Source organism: Cydia strobilella, chromosome Z (genome assembly GCF_947568885.1).
Source record: "Cydia strobilella chromosome Z, ilCydStro3.1, whole genome shotgun sequence".
NCBI lineage: Eukaryota > Metazoa > Arthropoda > Insecta > Lepidoptera > Tortricidae > Cydia > Cydia strobilella.
The window spans coordinates 28,332,831-28,348,757 of NC_086068.1; the positions used below are offsets into that span (position 1 = coordinate 28,332,831).

At 39.0% G+C, this 15,927-nt stretch overlaps 1 protein-coding gene across 1 annotated transcript in view; it reads left to right on the forward strand.

Moving 5' to 3' along the window:
• LOC134754251 (G-protein-signaling modulator 2) overlaps window positions 1-14,157 on the forward strand; it is a 56,834-nt gene extending 42,677 nt beyond the window's left edge. Inside the window, exons 8-10 of the mRNA XM_063690450.1 lie at window positions 7,986-8,181; window positions 13,182-13,319; window positions 13,934-14,157. Coding sequence (XP_063546520.1) covers window positions 7,986-8,181; window positions 13,182-13,319; window positions 13,934-13,996 — 397 coding nt within the window. The 3' untranslated portion in view covers window positions 13,997-14,157. The remainder of the gene's footprint in view (window positions 1-7,985; window positions 8,182-13,181; window positions 13,320-13,933) is intronic.
• Window positions 14,158-15,927: the final 1,770 nt, after the last annotated feature.

Genomic DNA, 15,927 nt, shown 5'->3' on the forward strand with positions numbered 1-15,927 from the left:
TAAATAGTTGACGAATTATCCTTATGTCACTATGTAGCCGTGCGTTTTTAAAAATGACTGATATTGCAGTATTTTTAAGTTTTTATTGGCTTATTGCGCTAAAAACTGAGTTCGAATAGCCATCGGTCTCCAAGTTGGGGCTGATGTTTGTGTGGACAACAGCTGCGTCTCTTGTGGGGCTAACGTTGATCGCCTAGGCCACCATGGACTTGCCTGCTCTTCGGGCGCCGGCCGCCTATCTCGTCATGCGGCTCTCGCTCGTCAGCGCCGGCGTCCCCGCTGCTCTGGAGCCCCAGATCGCGCGGGACGATGGCAAATGGATGTCGTTGATCCCCTGGAGGATGGGCCGTGCACTGGTGTGGGACGCTACCTGCGCCGATACGCTGGCAGCGGCCTACATTTCATCAACCAGCTGAAATGCCGCGGCGGCGGCCGACGCCCGAGAGCGCTTTAAAGCAAATAAATATTGTCTCGGCGCCAAATACGAATTCGTAGCTTTTGGTCTCGAGACACTCGGTCCATGGGGCAGGGGTGCACGCGGGCTCCACATGGAGCACGGAAAGCGGTTGAGGGAGGCAACGGGGGACCCTCGCGCGGGCAGCTTTCTCGCGCAAAGGCTTGATGCTATCGCGATACAGCGCGGGAATGTTGAATGCGTGATGGGCACCTTGCCAAGAGGTTTGTTATAGGGATTTTTTTAGGTAGGTTTAGTTTTAGTCGTTTTATTTTATAATTAGTCATAATTTTGTTTTATACAATTAATGTAAATGTTATTTTTCATCTTTTCAATAAAGAGTATTTACATTTTTTATTTAATATCAAATTTTGAAATCGGAAGTCTACCACTGAACATCCTGTAACCTTAATAAGTGTTATGAAAAATATTTATTTTCATTTGGTTGTACATGGGGTATCGGGTATTGATTGTTTTTTAGGGTTCCGTACCCAAAGGGTAAAAACGGGACCCTATTACTAAGACTCCGCTGTCCGTCTGTCTGTCTGTCACCAGGCTGTATCTCATGAACCGTGATAGTTAGACAGTTAAAATTTTCACAAATGATGTATTTCTGTTACCGGTTTTTTTATGTTTAAAGCCGTTTGAAGTAATAATTCAAGCAGAGAAATAAAAAATATGTAAGTGTATATGTATATTCCCTTGCCTGGTAGTTCCGTACAAAAAATCAATTGTCGATGGTAAGGTTATAAAAGAAATAAATCATTTTAACTAGGAGGATATAACCAAATGGAGTAGCCATTAACAGGCGCTCCCCTCCGTCGAAAATAGTTGGCCAATGGTCATACACAATGTATGGACTGACGTTTATCTGACATGGCTATTTGGACGTTACGTATACATTTGACGTTCCCCTCCCCCGCAAACATAGGCACTTTTTTGTACAGAAAATTACAGACGTGGCGTCTCCGTTTGGTTATATCCTCCTAGCACTTTAATGTCTATTAATATATTTATTTACATACAAGACATATACAGTGGTACTACGTAAACGAAATGAATAACTAGTTTAAATCTAAAATAGGCCCTTGAGGTACCAAGGATGCTGGCGGCATTTCCTCCTTGCAATGCTGATACGTTGTGCGAGGAAGCCGCCAGCTCTTCAGTCACCAGTTACGTCAACCAGACGCTTCGCGATTTCTGCAAAAAACTTGTGCGCGCTTGGACTCCATGGAACTAGAGTTTTAACTCCAAATGGAACGAAATGATACTCTCTAGTATCTCTACTGAGGCTCTTATATTTATTACGTTTTAGAATTTAGGCGCTTTCGCTTTTACATTAGTCCGTTGGAGGTGGGATGGTGCCAGTGTGTCTACACAGGTAGCATCCCACACCAACATCCGTCCCAAGCTTCAAGGAACTAAGGACACCCCATCGGACCTCTTGCATGATAATGCCAGTCGGCTCAAGAAAAGCGAGTACATTGATGGTGGCAAGAGACCGGCACTTTTTTGACAAGATAATCCATGGTGTCCCAGTCGGTCCACGTCCTCCAAACCGAATAGGGGGGGACGCTTGAGGCCAGGAAGGCTCACTTAGCTGAATGTTTAGAATCGTCTCTAAACTAATTTTGATCAAAACATCTAACGACAATAAATTTTGATAATTCCATAAAGGACAGCAGCGGAGCACATGTAAATTTAGGGGCAAAAAGACAAAATTTAAGAATCACAAGAGCATAATGACGGCTAATTTCGAGTAAGCGATTCGAGACTTTTGAATTTAGTTATAGAGTTAGAAATATAACCGGGAAAAGATTCTTCGAATATAGGAGAACCCAGGAGGCAAAGAGAATACTTGGCTACTGATTTGAAATTAGGAGCCAGATCGTCAAATTTGGGTTGTAAGTCGGCCAAAGAACAAGAAGATTTTTGAATAAAGAGTTCACATTGGCTGAAATTCAGTTCTAAACCAACGTTAATGTCTGTCTGTAATCTATTTATGGATATTTAAAAGCTGAAAACAATAAGTTTACTTATTTTTATTTTCAGCAGTGTCCATCTTGATATAGGTATCGACGCTGGAAAGGAGAAATGGGATAAGCGACATTTTTTGAGATATTGAGTTATATACATCGTTGGAATCGCCATATTTTTCTGCGTCGAATGGACTAGGTTTCGTACCAATCTGACGACTTTAGTGTCGCTTATCCATTCGGTGATTCAGGGAATCACGGACACATTTCGATCACTAAACGACTTAGATTTTGACATATTAGATGAAATGTTATTCCACATAATGAACCTTAGAGTTTTTTACTTATTTGCCAGTACAGTTTAATGTTCACTTGGATAATTTTGCCTTATGACAATTTAACCTTTCACTGTCGGTTAGATTTTTTTACCTGCCCTAATAATAAGTTTTAATGTCGTTTGAGACGTTTCACCTATATGCTTATGTGTAAATTAACATCAATAGATAAATTTACCTAACTGTCAAAGCTGAATTATCGGCGTTTATCTTTTACATTTACATTTAAAACGTTTGTCGTTTATTCCGTTTTTTCTGAAATTACTTGGAAATACTATAGTAATTTTTTTTATTACTTTCTTTTTGATATTATTTTCATATTTTCAGAAAATACCAAGTCAGGTTTTCAAAAATTATATAATCTAAACATTCATACATACTAACAAAACTTAGTGTTTGTGCTTGATAACTAAAAAAATAATAGGATGTACCTACCCTAGGTTAAATCTGAATGTGTCCCATAAGTTTAGTAGCTTATCAAATTAAATAGTTCCTTGAAAAGTGATTAGATAATTTATCTTGATTTTTTCCATGTCGATTTTTACATCTATATATTTTTACTTGACTCTATAATAAGCATCTTTTGCAATAAGATAATTTTTACTCGATTAATTATAATGCCAAATTTAGCTGGGACTCCATTACCTGAATAATTTCTTGTGAAACATGTCGGTAAGATAATTTTACCTAACTTTATTTTTACGGTAATTTTGCTTAAGCGACACTAAATTCTAAAATAACCTATTTAAAGGTAAAATTAATGATAGGATAATATAGGACATATCACTATAACCATACACATATAATGATTTTTTTTTTCTGAAAATATAGCGGTTTTTTGACTCCCTTGTAAAGTTAGCTACGTGTCGTTTATCCCATTTCTCCTTTCCAGCGTCGGTATATTCTTAATATTGTAGGCACTTAAACAAGCCAAATGTATCTAGAACTATAGGTACATCTCGCTCCGTGTAGTTATAATAATTATCTTCGGCAACCAGGCATTATTTTATACATCATCATCATCCAGAAATAAGAAAGTTTAGGTTACTTCAGTCAGACGAATCTTGGGATAAACTTGAAAACTACCTATTGAGGGGGCGCGTTAAGCGAGGAAATTAGAAAGGAGTAAAAAATATGGCGCGCCGCGCGAATCGATTGCGACGAATGATTTGACGATCCCGGGGGTTTTAACGTTTTACCTCAATAACTCTGAAATTTCGCTAGTAAAATCCATCCATATGATTTACTGTATTCAACATTCAACCTGCCAGAACATAGGATAAAAAAACGGCCAAGTGCGAGTCGGACTCGCGCACGAATGGTTCCGTACCATTCCGCAAAAAACGGCAAAAAAATCACGTTTGTTGTATGGGAGCCCCCCTTAAATATTAATTTTATTCTGTTTTTAGTATTTATTAATATAGCGGCAACAGAAATACACCATCTGTGAAAATTTCAACTATCTAGCTATCACGGTTCATGAGATACAGCCTGGTGACAGACGGACAGCGGAGTCTTAGTAATAGGGTCCCGTTTTTATCCTTTGGGTACGGAACCCTAAAAAGTGCTTTGCTGTATAGAAACAACTTTATTAGCACCACTGATAATCCGCAACATGGCGAAGGCCAAATAAAAACTTGTCAGGTTATACAAAAATGACAATATAAATAGTTTATCTATTATACAAAGGCTCAAGTTTATCATGATTTTTAATTTTGATGGTTGTTATCTGATTGGCACTTAAGATTTATCGAGGCGGGTATTATTATCGTTTCTAAACAACGTTTTCCTGCAATAGCAATTGTTAAGATATATCATAGTACTTTTTACGCTTGGTCCGGGAAAAGAAAATGTGAACATAATTTCCGCACGAAATATGTCATTATGAATAATTAAGTGAACCTCACTTATCGTCATCAGTAAATCAGTAATATTATACCATAATATAAGACAAGTGTAATGTGTTAAAATAACATAAAGGTATACATTGCGTTTAAAGTAGAGCGCTAGACGTTCAAAGTCAACACAGTGCCTGAAACCGGCGAGTGCGCAATCATGTACAATGGCTCTCGCGCGCAGTTTCAATGTCACTTGAGCGGCAAATCGTATGCTCGTTATACTTGTACCATTGTTTCACGCCATAGAAACGCAAAACATGGATAGCCGCCATGAGTCTGAGGAATTATTGAAGTACGTACGTATTTTACGTAATATTTTTTTTTGTATACATATCATTCATTTCAAAGTTTAAGTTGCGTGAAAAGTGGTTTACACTACACATTTGAAGAACAGAAAATCTTTATAACAGTTTCATTCTGATAAATATATTTTTTTGTAAATAAAAATTGTTACTGGCTTTTACCTTTTGTAAATTGATGACTAATAAAATTATTATTGTCGTTTTTTTAAATTTAAACCGCAACCAGCATTGCTAGGTAACATTTTTCAGATAAATGGTTCTTTGTAGTTGTAATTTGGGATAGGTAATATGTTCGTAGCCTTAGTAAGTACAAAGTATTGTATAGGTATGTATTGTTATTTATTTAAGACTGCGTCGACCGTCCAGTGGCGCCCTCATAGGGAAAATTGCCTTTTCTACTATACCAATTAATTTCTATATAAATCAGTATTTTAATATTGTTGTCAAAATACATGTTAGTTCGCTCTATACCCCTTTTTTAGGGTTCCATAGTCAACTAGGAACCCTTATAAAGGATGTCCCAAAAAGGAGGCAAGATTTGAAATTGATGAAAAACTTTTTTTTTGACACTCCGATGCAGCGTCGAATTTCCTCTTTTAAAGCATGAGTGGTTGTGGGCTTATTGACATAGACTTTACACTTTAAATATCCCTAAAAAGAAGTCTAAAGGCGTTAAATCGCAAAACTTAGGGGGCCAATTCTGATCACCGAATCGAGAGATCACAGGACTAGGAATTTTCGAACCGTACCCGCCAAACTTTCATTACTTTTGAAATATTGTTCAATAATAAAAACGCGTCGATCTTTCGTATAACCCGCCATTTTTACAAACCCTAAAGATTCAGCTGTCAAATAATTTTTAATAATAAATTTTCTTTTAGGGTTGCCAGCACTAAAATACAAAAATGGCGGCAAATTGAAATCTTGCGTCCTTTTTGGGACACCCGCTAGTTTCGCCATGTCCGTCCGTCCGCGGCTTTGCTCCGTGATAGGTAGTGCTAGAACGCTGCAATTGGCATCGATACATAAATCATGCATGGCGACAGAACGGTAAGGCTAGGTTCACACGGCAACGTCCTGCACGTTTTTTCACGTATTCGATTTTACACGCACAACCAGTCGGGTGTTCACACGGTAGATTTTCATTTGTTTAAAAACCGTTTTCACGCCGAATAGCCACAGTTTTCACGCAGTTGTTGCAGTGAGCAGACGTCTGTGATGGACTGATGGATCCACGCTTCATCCTACTTTTATTTTGGTATCGATGGCCATAAATAAAAAATCAGTGCGTAATAAAACATTTGAGAATTTATAGATACGCTAAACTTAGGAACGATGAAACAATTTTTTTTTAATTAATTAATAATTCGTTATCTATAGAAGATTCGTCACGTTTTGAAGTAACCACGAAATTACAAACAAAATACGAGCGATCCCTCCGAAAAACGCTCGAGTACTATAGACGCTTGGTTGATTAAAAAAAACGTGTAAATGTGCCGTGTGAATGAAATCGAACTATACTACTCGCCACTGCAATCCGAATACGTCAAAAGTTCATTCGATTAGCTTGACAAGTCCGGCGAGTATCCGTTTTAGTGCACTGCCTTATGGGAATATAGTTCAGATCCGGAAACCGCTTTCAACTTTTAGTATGTTGCTGGGCATGGTACTGGGTCTCCAAAACTGCCGGGAGACAGCGGCGCCGGCCATCTACTTCAGCGGAATGACGTCATCAAAATGACTCGCGCCTCGGTGCGAATATTGCATATTGCACCCAAACTATGCATTGCACATACACGTGTGGGGTATTAAACGAAAGCTAATAAAATATTATATATTTCACTACAACACTATGTACCAAAATATAAAATAAATGCTAACTAGGGTTCCTATGATATCTAATATTGTGGTAAAGAGGAGGACTACAATACTCGACATTTTTAGTCATAATGTCATAATATTACAGTTGACAGCAAGGTGTTGAATATTGGGTTTTAACATGTCGATTATTGGGGTGTTTAAGCTACAATAATATGTGCATAGTTACTCAGATTTAATTTTAGAGGAAAAAAGTTACCACTACGTTGGAGTTTATAAAATTTGTAATCTGAAAAAAAAAACGGACTATAACACCAACCAATTTTGGGTCTAATATCGGTCTGTGCAAAAATATGTACCTATAGCAAAAACCCGCGTCTCATAAAAGTGCTACCAGACAAAACAGCCAACGCAGTGCGTGTCTAACGGGGCCCCATCAGGGATTCCATCTATGTGAAAATTTGTAATCTGAAAAAAAAACGGACTATAACACCAACCAATTTTGGGTCTAATATCGGTCTGTGCAAAAATATGTACCTATAGCAAAAACCCGCGTCTCATAAAAGTGCTACCAGACAAAACAGCCAACGCAGTGCGTGTCTAACGGGGCCCCATCAAGGATTCCATCTACACGAATTGTACATCTTTACACTGTCAATAGAAATATAAATATGGTGCTCCCCCGTTGGCTATTATAAAATGTTATATAACATCGTGGGACAAGGATAACATAATAAAACACTATCAATACTATCATGCTGTCCCTTGCACCATTACTGGTTTCTAGAAGACTGCATAACATGAAACTTCTATAAATAGTTATAATATGTTAAAATCGATTACTAACAACAGTGAGACGTTTCGTTTCACATCGTAAACAGTTCCAATTTCTCCATTTTTTTTTTCGCCGAAACTAAACTAAACTAAAAAATCAACTATGGCAAGGTTTTTTGGCATTACTTGATTATAATTTAGTGTTAACTTGTGCTAGTCGGCGGCTGACGTGACGTCAGTTAGTCCCGCAATAAAAATGTGACACACACTTTTCTCATGAACCATCATTTTGCGTTTATATGTGTATTGATTGTGTTGCTGATGATAAAGACAGTGGAAAGATTAGCCCCGTTCCTCGTTTTGAACGACCAGGCGAGAATATAATAGATTTCATACAATTTTTTTATATGATTTGTCTGTTGTTCCAGGCCTACAGACGCAATGCTGGATATGATAACGGATAAGCAGTCGGAGCGAATGGACTCTCAGCGCGCCGAGCTGCGTCCAGCACCGAAGAAACTGAGCATAGAGAACAAGGGCGCTTCTCTACCAGGCCTGCGGCCGCAGCAGACCACCAGTACCAAGCCTGAAGACGATTTCCTGGACATGCTGGCTCGCGTCCAGGTAAGTCTTAACACACCGCGGTATACTGGGCCGAAAGACCTGATACAAAGTATGGTTAATTACGAGCTGCACTAATTGCCTAAACGAGTAATGCCCGTCCTAAGGCCAGGATTACACTCGTAAGTTTTACTTACGTAAGTAGGGACACAACTGTACTACAGAATGAGATATGAATATCGTTATCTCATTCTAGCAAATAGCTTTGTCCCTACTTACGTAAGTAAAACTTACGAGTGTAATCCTGGCCTAAACCAAAGATATAACTCCGTAATAGATGGATACAGTCTAAGAAAAAAACGTGCCTTGAAAATCACGAAAATTTGATTCTCGATCAGAGGGCGCCACTAGTTTTGGCCTACTTTCGTATAGAGGGCGTTGACGGTTTCGTTTGTTATTTATAATTTGAACGCATATCAGTGAAAGAACATGGGTCAAAATCATATAAAAATAATTAATGCAAATAAAAAAATCATTTATCCATATTTAAATACATTTTAACGTATTTTTATAAATCTTCATTTTTAGTTTTAAATGTCAATAGATGGCAGTGAATTTACAGCGGTTACAAAATTTACTATGACAGTACCGCTCTATTTTATTGTATCCAGTATACGTCTGCATTTCAAGCCTGGAGACACCGTATTCACTCATTCTTGCCGCACCCACAACTTCGCGAGAAAAACGGTCCTCGTGTAGGTGTGTTTGCAGTCACACATGTAACTTTACATAATTAGGCATTAAAACACTCGTGTGATCCTTTTGTGAAACACATTTTTCTTAAACATGCTATGTAATATTGATATTACGGTCTTTATATTAGGCTGGGAAGTATCACGTCTCCGGCGCGGCTAGACGAGGGGCCTGTAATGAAATTTCATACAAAGTTACAGGCCTAGGCCGGGAGGTGGCTCTTTTTTAATTTCCATTTCACATATATTTGTGACACAGCATCATGGCATTCAGCCAAAAAAAAACTATAACCAATATTTGCTTATGGTTCTGAATGACATTCTGCCAATCAGTGTTGGCCGAACGTTAATGCCATTGACCATTCAAAATTAACCATTGAAAAGGTTAATGGCCATTAACCATTAACTATTGACGGAAAATGAATTAGTAATGGCCATTAATACTAATTTATTTCAAATCATTGACAATTAAAACGAACTAATGGTTAATAGCTTCACAAACCATTAACAATTAAATCAATTTTTAATGAAAATTAAAATGTGATTGATAATTAACAATTAACAAGAAGAAATATCATAATTTTATAAAGGCGTCCAAGGGATCAAAGGTCTGCAAGACAGAACTTGTAAAAGTTTTGAGTATGTATTACTCATCCTCCTTATGAACCCTGGCAGTACCTAGTGGAACTTAGGTTTGGTGCAACATAGGCGCACACTGTTTTGGTCATCCGACTGGTCTTGATGAGCACTTAGGAGAGCAGTACCCTTTGATAGAGCTGATGCTGAACCCTGGCAGTACCTAGTGGATCTAAGGTTTGGTGCAACATAGGCACACGCTGTTTTAGTCATCCGACTCGTCTTGATGAGCACTTAGGAGAGCAGTACCCATGATAGAGCTGATGCTGAACCCTGGCAGTACCTAGTGGAACTTAGGTTTGGTGCAACATAGGCACACGCTGTTTTAGTCATCCGACTCGTCTTGATGAGCACTTAGGAGAGCAGTACCCATGATAGAGCTGATGCTAAACCCTGGCACACAGACCACCCCCTATAGACCGAGCTTATAGGACGACTCGCGGTCACCGCCCGTATGGTGTATAAGGTCTTATATAAGATTGCTCGCGCGCCGCCCCGATCAGTTGCGCCCAAGAATACGACCTATTAGCAGTGTGCGCGTCTGTACGAAAATAAATCCAAAATAATAGAATTCGTTCGCTAATAATTTATATTGCAGCATAAAATGGTGTGGCAAGTCATCTAAGACTTCCAAATACAAAACAGATGGAATAACATTCCAGTTAATTGTGAAATTCATTATTTTGATGAAAATTGTATCTTGTCCGCGGGGTTCATTTTATACTGGTCAATACGGTTGTACTGAGCAGCAACGAAGTATGCCCGTCCCTTTTCGTCAACATGAAAATGCAATGTGCTATCCCTTTCACGTTAACGACTAGTGATGTGAAGGTGATGCTTTCGTCAGTTGCGGAAACTTCGTGCTTTCGTTCGTACCGTATAAAATTTAAAAAAAAAATTTAATTGATAATAATTTATATGTAGAATCTGTAGTTTTATTTAGTTGGTAGTTTATCTTAGTAGGTAGATACCTACGTAATTTCGTTTTTAGGGTTCCGCGTACCCAAAGGGCAAAACGGGACCCTATTACTAAGACTCCGCTGTCCGTCTGTCTGTCACCAGGCTGTATCTCATGAACCGTGATAGCTAGACAGTTGAAATTTTCACAGATGATGTATTTCTGTTGCCGCTATAACAACAAATACTAAAAAGTACGGAACCCTCGGTGGGCAGGCAGTACCTAGTGGAACTAAGGTTTGGTGCAACATAGGCACACGCTGTTTTAGTCATCCGACTCGTCTTGATGAGCACTTAGGAGAGCAGTACCCATGATAGAGCTGATGCTGAACCCTGGGAGTACCTAGTGGAACTAAGGTTTGGTTGACAGATTGACAGTTTTTGTCATTTTCAGTGAAAATTATCTTTTTGAGATAGAATTTAGCACCAAGTAACATTGTTAAGTGTAGATTTATACTATCTGTCAAAATTGACATTTTGTGACATTTTTGACAGTTTTGGATCCCAGATCGAAATGGCTTGTCCAATTTTGATGGGACCTTCAACATTAGTCATGGAATGGAAAATGTAGTTTGACACATCTGTCAAAACTGTCAAAATTGACAGTTTGACAGTTTTTGTCATTTTTAGTGAAAATTAACATGTTTCGTTAAAGTTTGGTACTAAGTGACATAGTTTAGTGTTGTTTGACATATCAGTCAAATTTGACAGATTGACAGTTTTTGTCATTTTCAGTGAAAATTATCTTTTTGGGATATAATTTACCACCAAGTGACATTGTTAAGTGTAGATTTATACAATCTGTCAAAATTGTCATTATGTGACATTTTGACATTTTTGGATCCCAAATCGAACCGTTTTGTCCGATTTTGATAGGACCTTCAACATTAGTCATGGGATGGAAAATTTAGTTCGACACATCTGTCAAAACTGTCAAAATTGACAGTTTGACAGTTTTTTGTCATTTTTAGTGAAAATTAACATGTTCACTGAAAATGACAAAAACTGTCAATCTGTCAAATTTGACTGATATGTCAACCAAACCTTAGTTCCACTAGGTACTGCCAGGGTTCAGCATCAGCTCTATCATGGGTACCGCTCTCCTAAGTGCTCATCAAGACGAGTCGGGTGACTAAATCAGCGTGTGCCTATGTTGCACCAAACCTTAGATCCACTAGGTACTGCCAGGGTTCAGCATCAGCTCTATCATGGGTACTGCTCTCCTAAGTGCTCATCAAGACGAGTCGAATGACCAAAACCGCGTATGTCTATGTTGCACCATGGTTGCACCAAACCTTAATTCCACTAGGTAGTAGGTACTGCTAGTACTGCCAGGGTTCAGTCAGGGTCATTTTGCTGTCTCTTTTAAAATATCCCGAATTTAATTTTATTAATCGTTAATGCAATTGATCAATGGTTAATTAAAATTAACAATTACGGCCAACACTGCGGCCAATATCCCTATTAAAAAAATCAATAAACGATAATTGATATATTTTGCAGTTTTATTTGTATCAAAATAACAAAAAAATTATAAATAAAACATTATTAACAAATTCCAACAATATTGAATTGCAAATTTACCTACAAATACAGATTTAAAATATAGTTAGTCAAACCAGCTTGTCAGTAAATAAGAACAAAAAAACTATACTCATCCCTTTCTTTTGGGTGCTAATACTAGTGTAAGACAAAGATAGTATGATTATCTCTGTCTATGTTTGAAATGAGACAGTCCTTTGACAAACTATATTTCATTTAAATATTAGCGGTAAAAATGTCTACTCAAACACGCGTAGGTATTTTTAGGGTTCCGTACCCAAAGGGTAAAAACGGGACCCTGTTACTAAGACTCCGCTGTCGTGTGTCCGTCTGTCCGTCTGTCTGTCTGTCACCAGGCTGTATCTCATGAACCGTGATAGCTAGACAGTTGAAATTTTCACAGATGATGTATTTCTGTTGCCGCTATAACAACAAATACTAAAAACAAAATAATATAAATATTTAAATGGGGGTCCCATACAACAAACGTGATTTTTTGCTGTTTTTTTCCGTAATGGTACGGAACCGTTCGTGCGCGAGTCCAACTCGCACTTGGCCGGTTTTTTTAATCGTTTTGGAGGTAAAGTTGAGTTCATTGTGTATCTGTAATTCTATTTTATTGTATTTATTGTGCGTTGTTGATTGTGTTATTTAATATGAGTTCCGACGAAAATATTAAATGAATACCTGTTAATTATACTCCATGTTTAAGGCCACGATGTATGTGAAGCATAATATGAACATAAAAAACTATGTAATCTTAGTTATGTGGCTAAAACTACAGTCAGAAGGATGCAAGGCGAAAAATAAAAGATACATAAATATATCTTGAAAATTTGTGTAATAAATTGATTAACTACATGTGTAAAATATACGACACGTGTAATAAAGATAGGTACCTACAGGTGGTAGTTATATTTTGTGCCTAGTTTACTTTTAGGTTCTTTAGAATTAAAACTTTGATTTCGTGGAGATTTCTTTATTTATTTCATTGCATGTTTGAGAAAAGCACTATACATACATCGGCTTGAAAAGGGGTTGTCGGCCTCATAACTATCCGGCCTCACTACGTTCGGCCGTCTATATGCATTCGGCCGGCAACCCCTTACTTCCCAGCCTCTGTAGTAATGTACTATTATTCGTTTCATAAACCCACACTCGTACTCGTTGGTTCAGGGCTCCCGCTTGGAGGACCAGCGCTCAGAGCTGCCGCCGCCCAAGCCAGAGGAGCGCCCTAAGACCGTGCCCGATGACGACTTTTTCGCTCTCCTGATGCGCGCACAAGCTGGACGAATGGAGGACCAAAGAGCTACTGTAAGTTATATTCGTGAAAATGTGTAGGTTCATATTAAAGTATTGGCTGCCACTTCTTTCAAACTCTGAACACAATTGTACAGCATACAACTGTTATAGAATCACTCCTATTCCTTGTTAACAACCTACCAAGTAAAATGACAAGCCGATATGTCGAAGAAAACAGTCGTGAGATTCCGGTTTAGTCGTGTTCTCGATGAGTTATGATTATTATGGGAAGAGTAATTAGTATGAACCACATGCACTAAGGCGGTTGTGTTATCACATTGGATGCGATGCGACACGCACGTCGCTCGCATGTGCGTGCGAGCGGTGTGCGTGTCAAGCATACGGCCCGCCTGATGGTAAGCAGTCACCGTAGCCTATGGACGCCTGCAACACTAGACTAGAGATGCCGACCCTACACGCGAATACGCAAATAACGCGTGGTAAATAATACGCGAATAGCGTTGTCTCGCTCAAACATCGGAGCGACGTTTCATCAGAATTGCATCCAGTCTCCATAACCGCCTACATCCAGTTAGTTGCTCTTGCTTGCATGAACACTATTGTACTTAGTGAGGTCATAAGTTCTGTCACAAAGGTAAAATGTTTTAAATTGTTGTTGGTTCTAGATCCCGTTACAAGCATCTACTGACAATCGTCGCAACAAGGGAGGATCAAGCGTAAACAAGTAAACGTGTCGGTAACCACAACCACCAAGCCCGGAACCCTCGTCACATTATATCTAGTACAATATGTACCTATACAGCGAGCTTCGAAACTGCATACAAGTGGGCATGCGCTTTTGGAGCTGGGTGTAAATCGTCACATAATACAGAATATATGCGACCCCTGATGCATAAGTTTTCGTTTAGTCATCATTTTTATGGGTTCTATTTGTACCAAAAATTCGTTTCAGATAAAAATCTTACGCCTTTTAATACTATTGCTAAAATAGCCAACACTCAGCAAGCTTCGTTGCCCATACACGGTACTCGACTGAAAAGCTCTGCTATAATATAATATAATATATAAGGGGACATCTTATACAGATCAACCTAGCCCCAACCAAACTAAGCAAAGCTTGTACTATGGCTGCTAGGCGACGATATACATACTTATATAGATAAAAACATACATATATACATAGAAAACAGCCATGACTTAGGAACAAATATTTGTGTTCATCACACAAATAAATGCCCTTACCGGGATTCGAACCCAGGACCATCGGCTTCACAAGCAGGGGCACTACCCACTAGGCCAGACCGGTCGTCTAATAGAGAGCTTTGCCTGAGGTACAAGATTGAAAAGCTTGATTATATAACTATTCTATTATTATTATTATTTGTATCTCCTTGTGGATTTCACGGGCCTATAAATCCCGGTCTTTTGATAGGCTTGCGTGGGGATATAGATCCAACACGTAGAGGCCCTTGGAGAGCTTTAATGTCATGTAGAACGCCTGCTGGAACCCGTTCATAGGCGCAACAAAATAGACACCCATGAACCGGTCGCAGCAGGCATTGGGATTATTGTAGAAAAAGTGAACAGTATACCGGTCTATGGATAGAAGTTTGGGTGGACAATGAGACTGGGCTATTGTAAAGAACTCCGGATACCTGCCATAACAATGCTAACACACGTTATCGAGGCAGGCGGTGACTCGCCGCTGACTAGATGGGCCCCTGAAACTGCCGTCGTGAAGACGACCAGGAGCAACACCGGTGTGAGCGGCTCAGGGGTGTCGAGAGGTGTGCGCCGCTTTCTACCCAGTGACTGATGTTAACAGCCACTGTGCCAACTCGCGTCTTATGTATCTTTCACTTCCACCCCTGGAGCATATAGCTCTTACGACTCGACTCTGGACGGCCAATGAAGGCAAGCCAGAGCTGAGAGGACTCTCTGGAGCACTCGGGTCCGTGGGGTCGTCACTCCCCATCAGCTCGCCACGAGCTGCCCTGCGGGCTTATTATTATTATTATTACAGCTTTATTTTCCACTTAACAATGTATTTTTCAATTTATACTTTATCTATAACTGTCTTTGTTATGTGGCCCCTCTGAGGGTAAAAGCCTCCTCCATTCTTTTCCACCTTTCCCTGTCCTTTGCCGTATACATCCAGCTTTTTCCTGCTGTGTTTATTATGTCATCGGCCCATCTTTTCTTTGGTCTTCCCCACTTTATTTTGCCTTTTGGGCCTAGCCATATAGTTGTTTGACGCGACCATCTCCTATCTTCATATCTTGCCAATTGCCCTGCCCAATTCCACTTCTGTTTTAAACTAAAATGAAGAGCATCTGTTAATCTAGTTTTTATGCGGATGTCTGCGTTTCTCGTTTTTTGTATCTTCCTGAGTTTCAGTTTACTTCGTTCCATCGCATGTTGACAAGATAGTATTTTGTTTTTTACTTTTTCAGTGTAGACCCATGTCTGGCTAGCGTATGTTAAGCTGGGAAGAATGGAAGAATCCATTATGGTCTTTTTTATACTAAGGCTATAGTTCCCTTTTAGGATTTATTTTTGGGCCCAGTATTTCTTCCAAGCTATACTTATTAGTCTGTCTATTTCATTTTCGTTGCTATTTGCTTCAAAGGACACTAATTTACCTAGGTATACATATTCT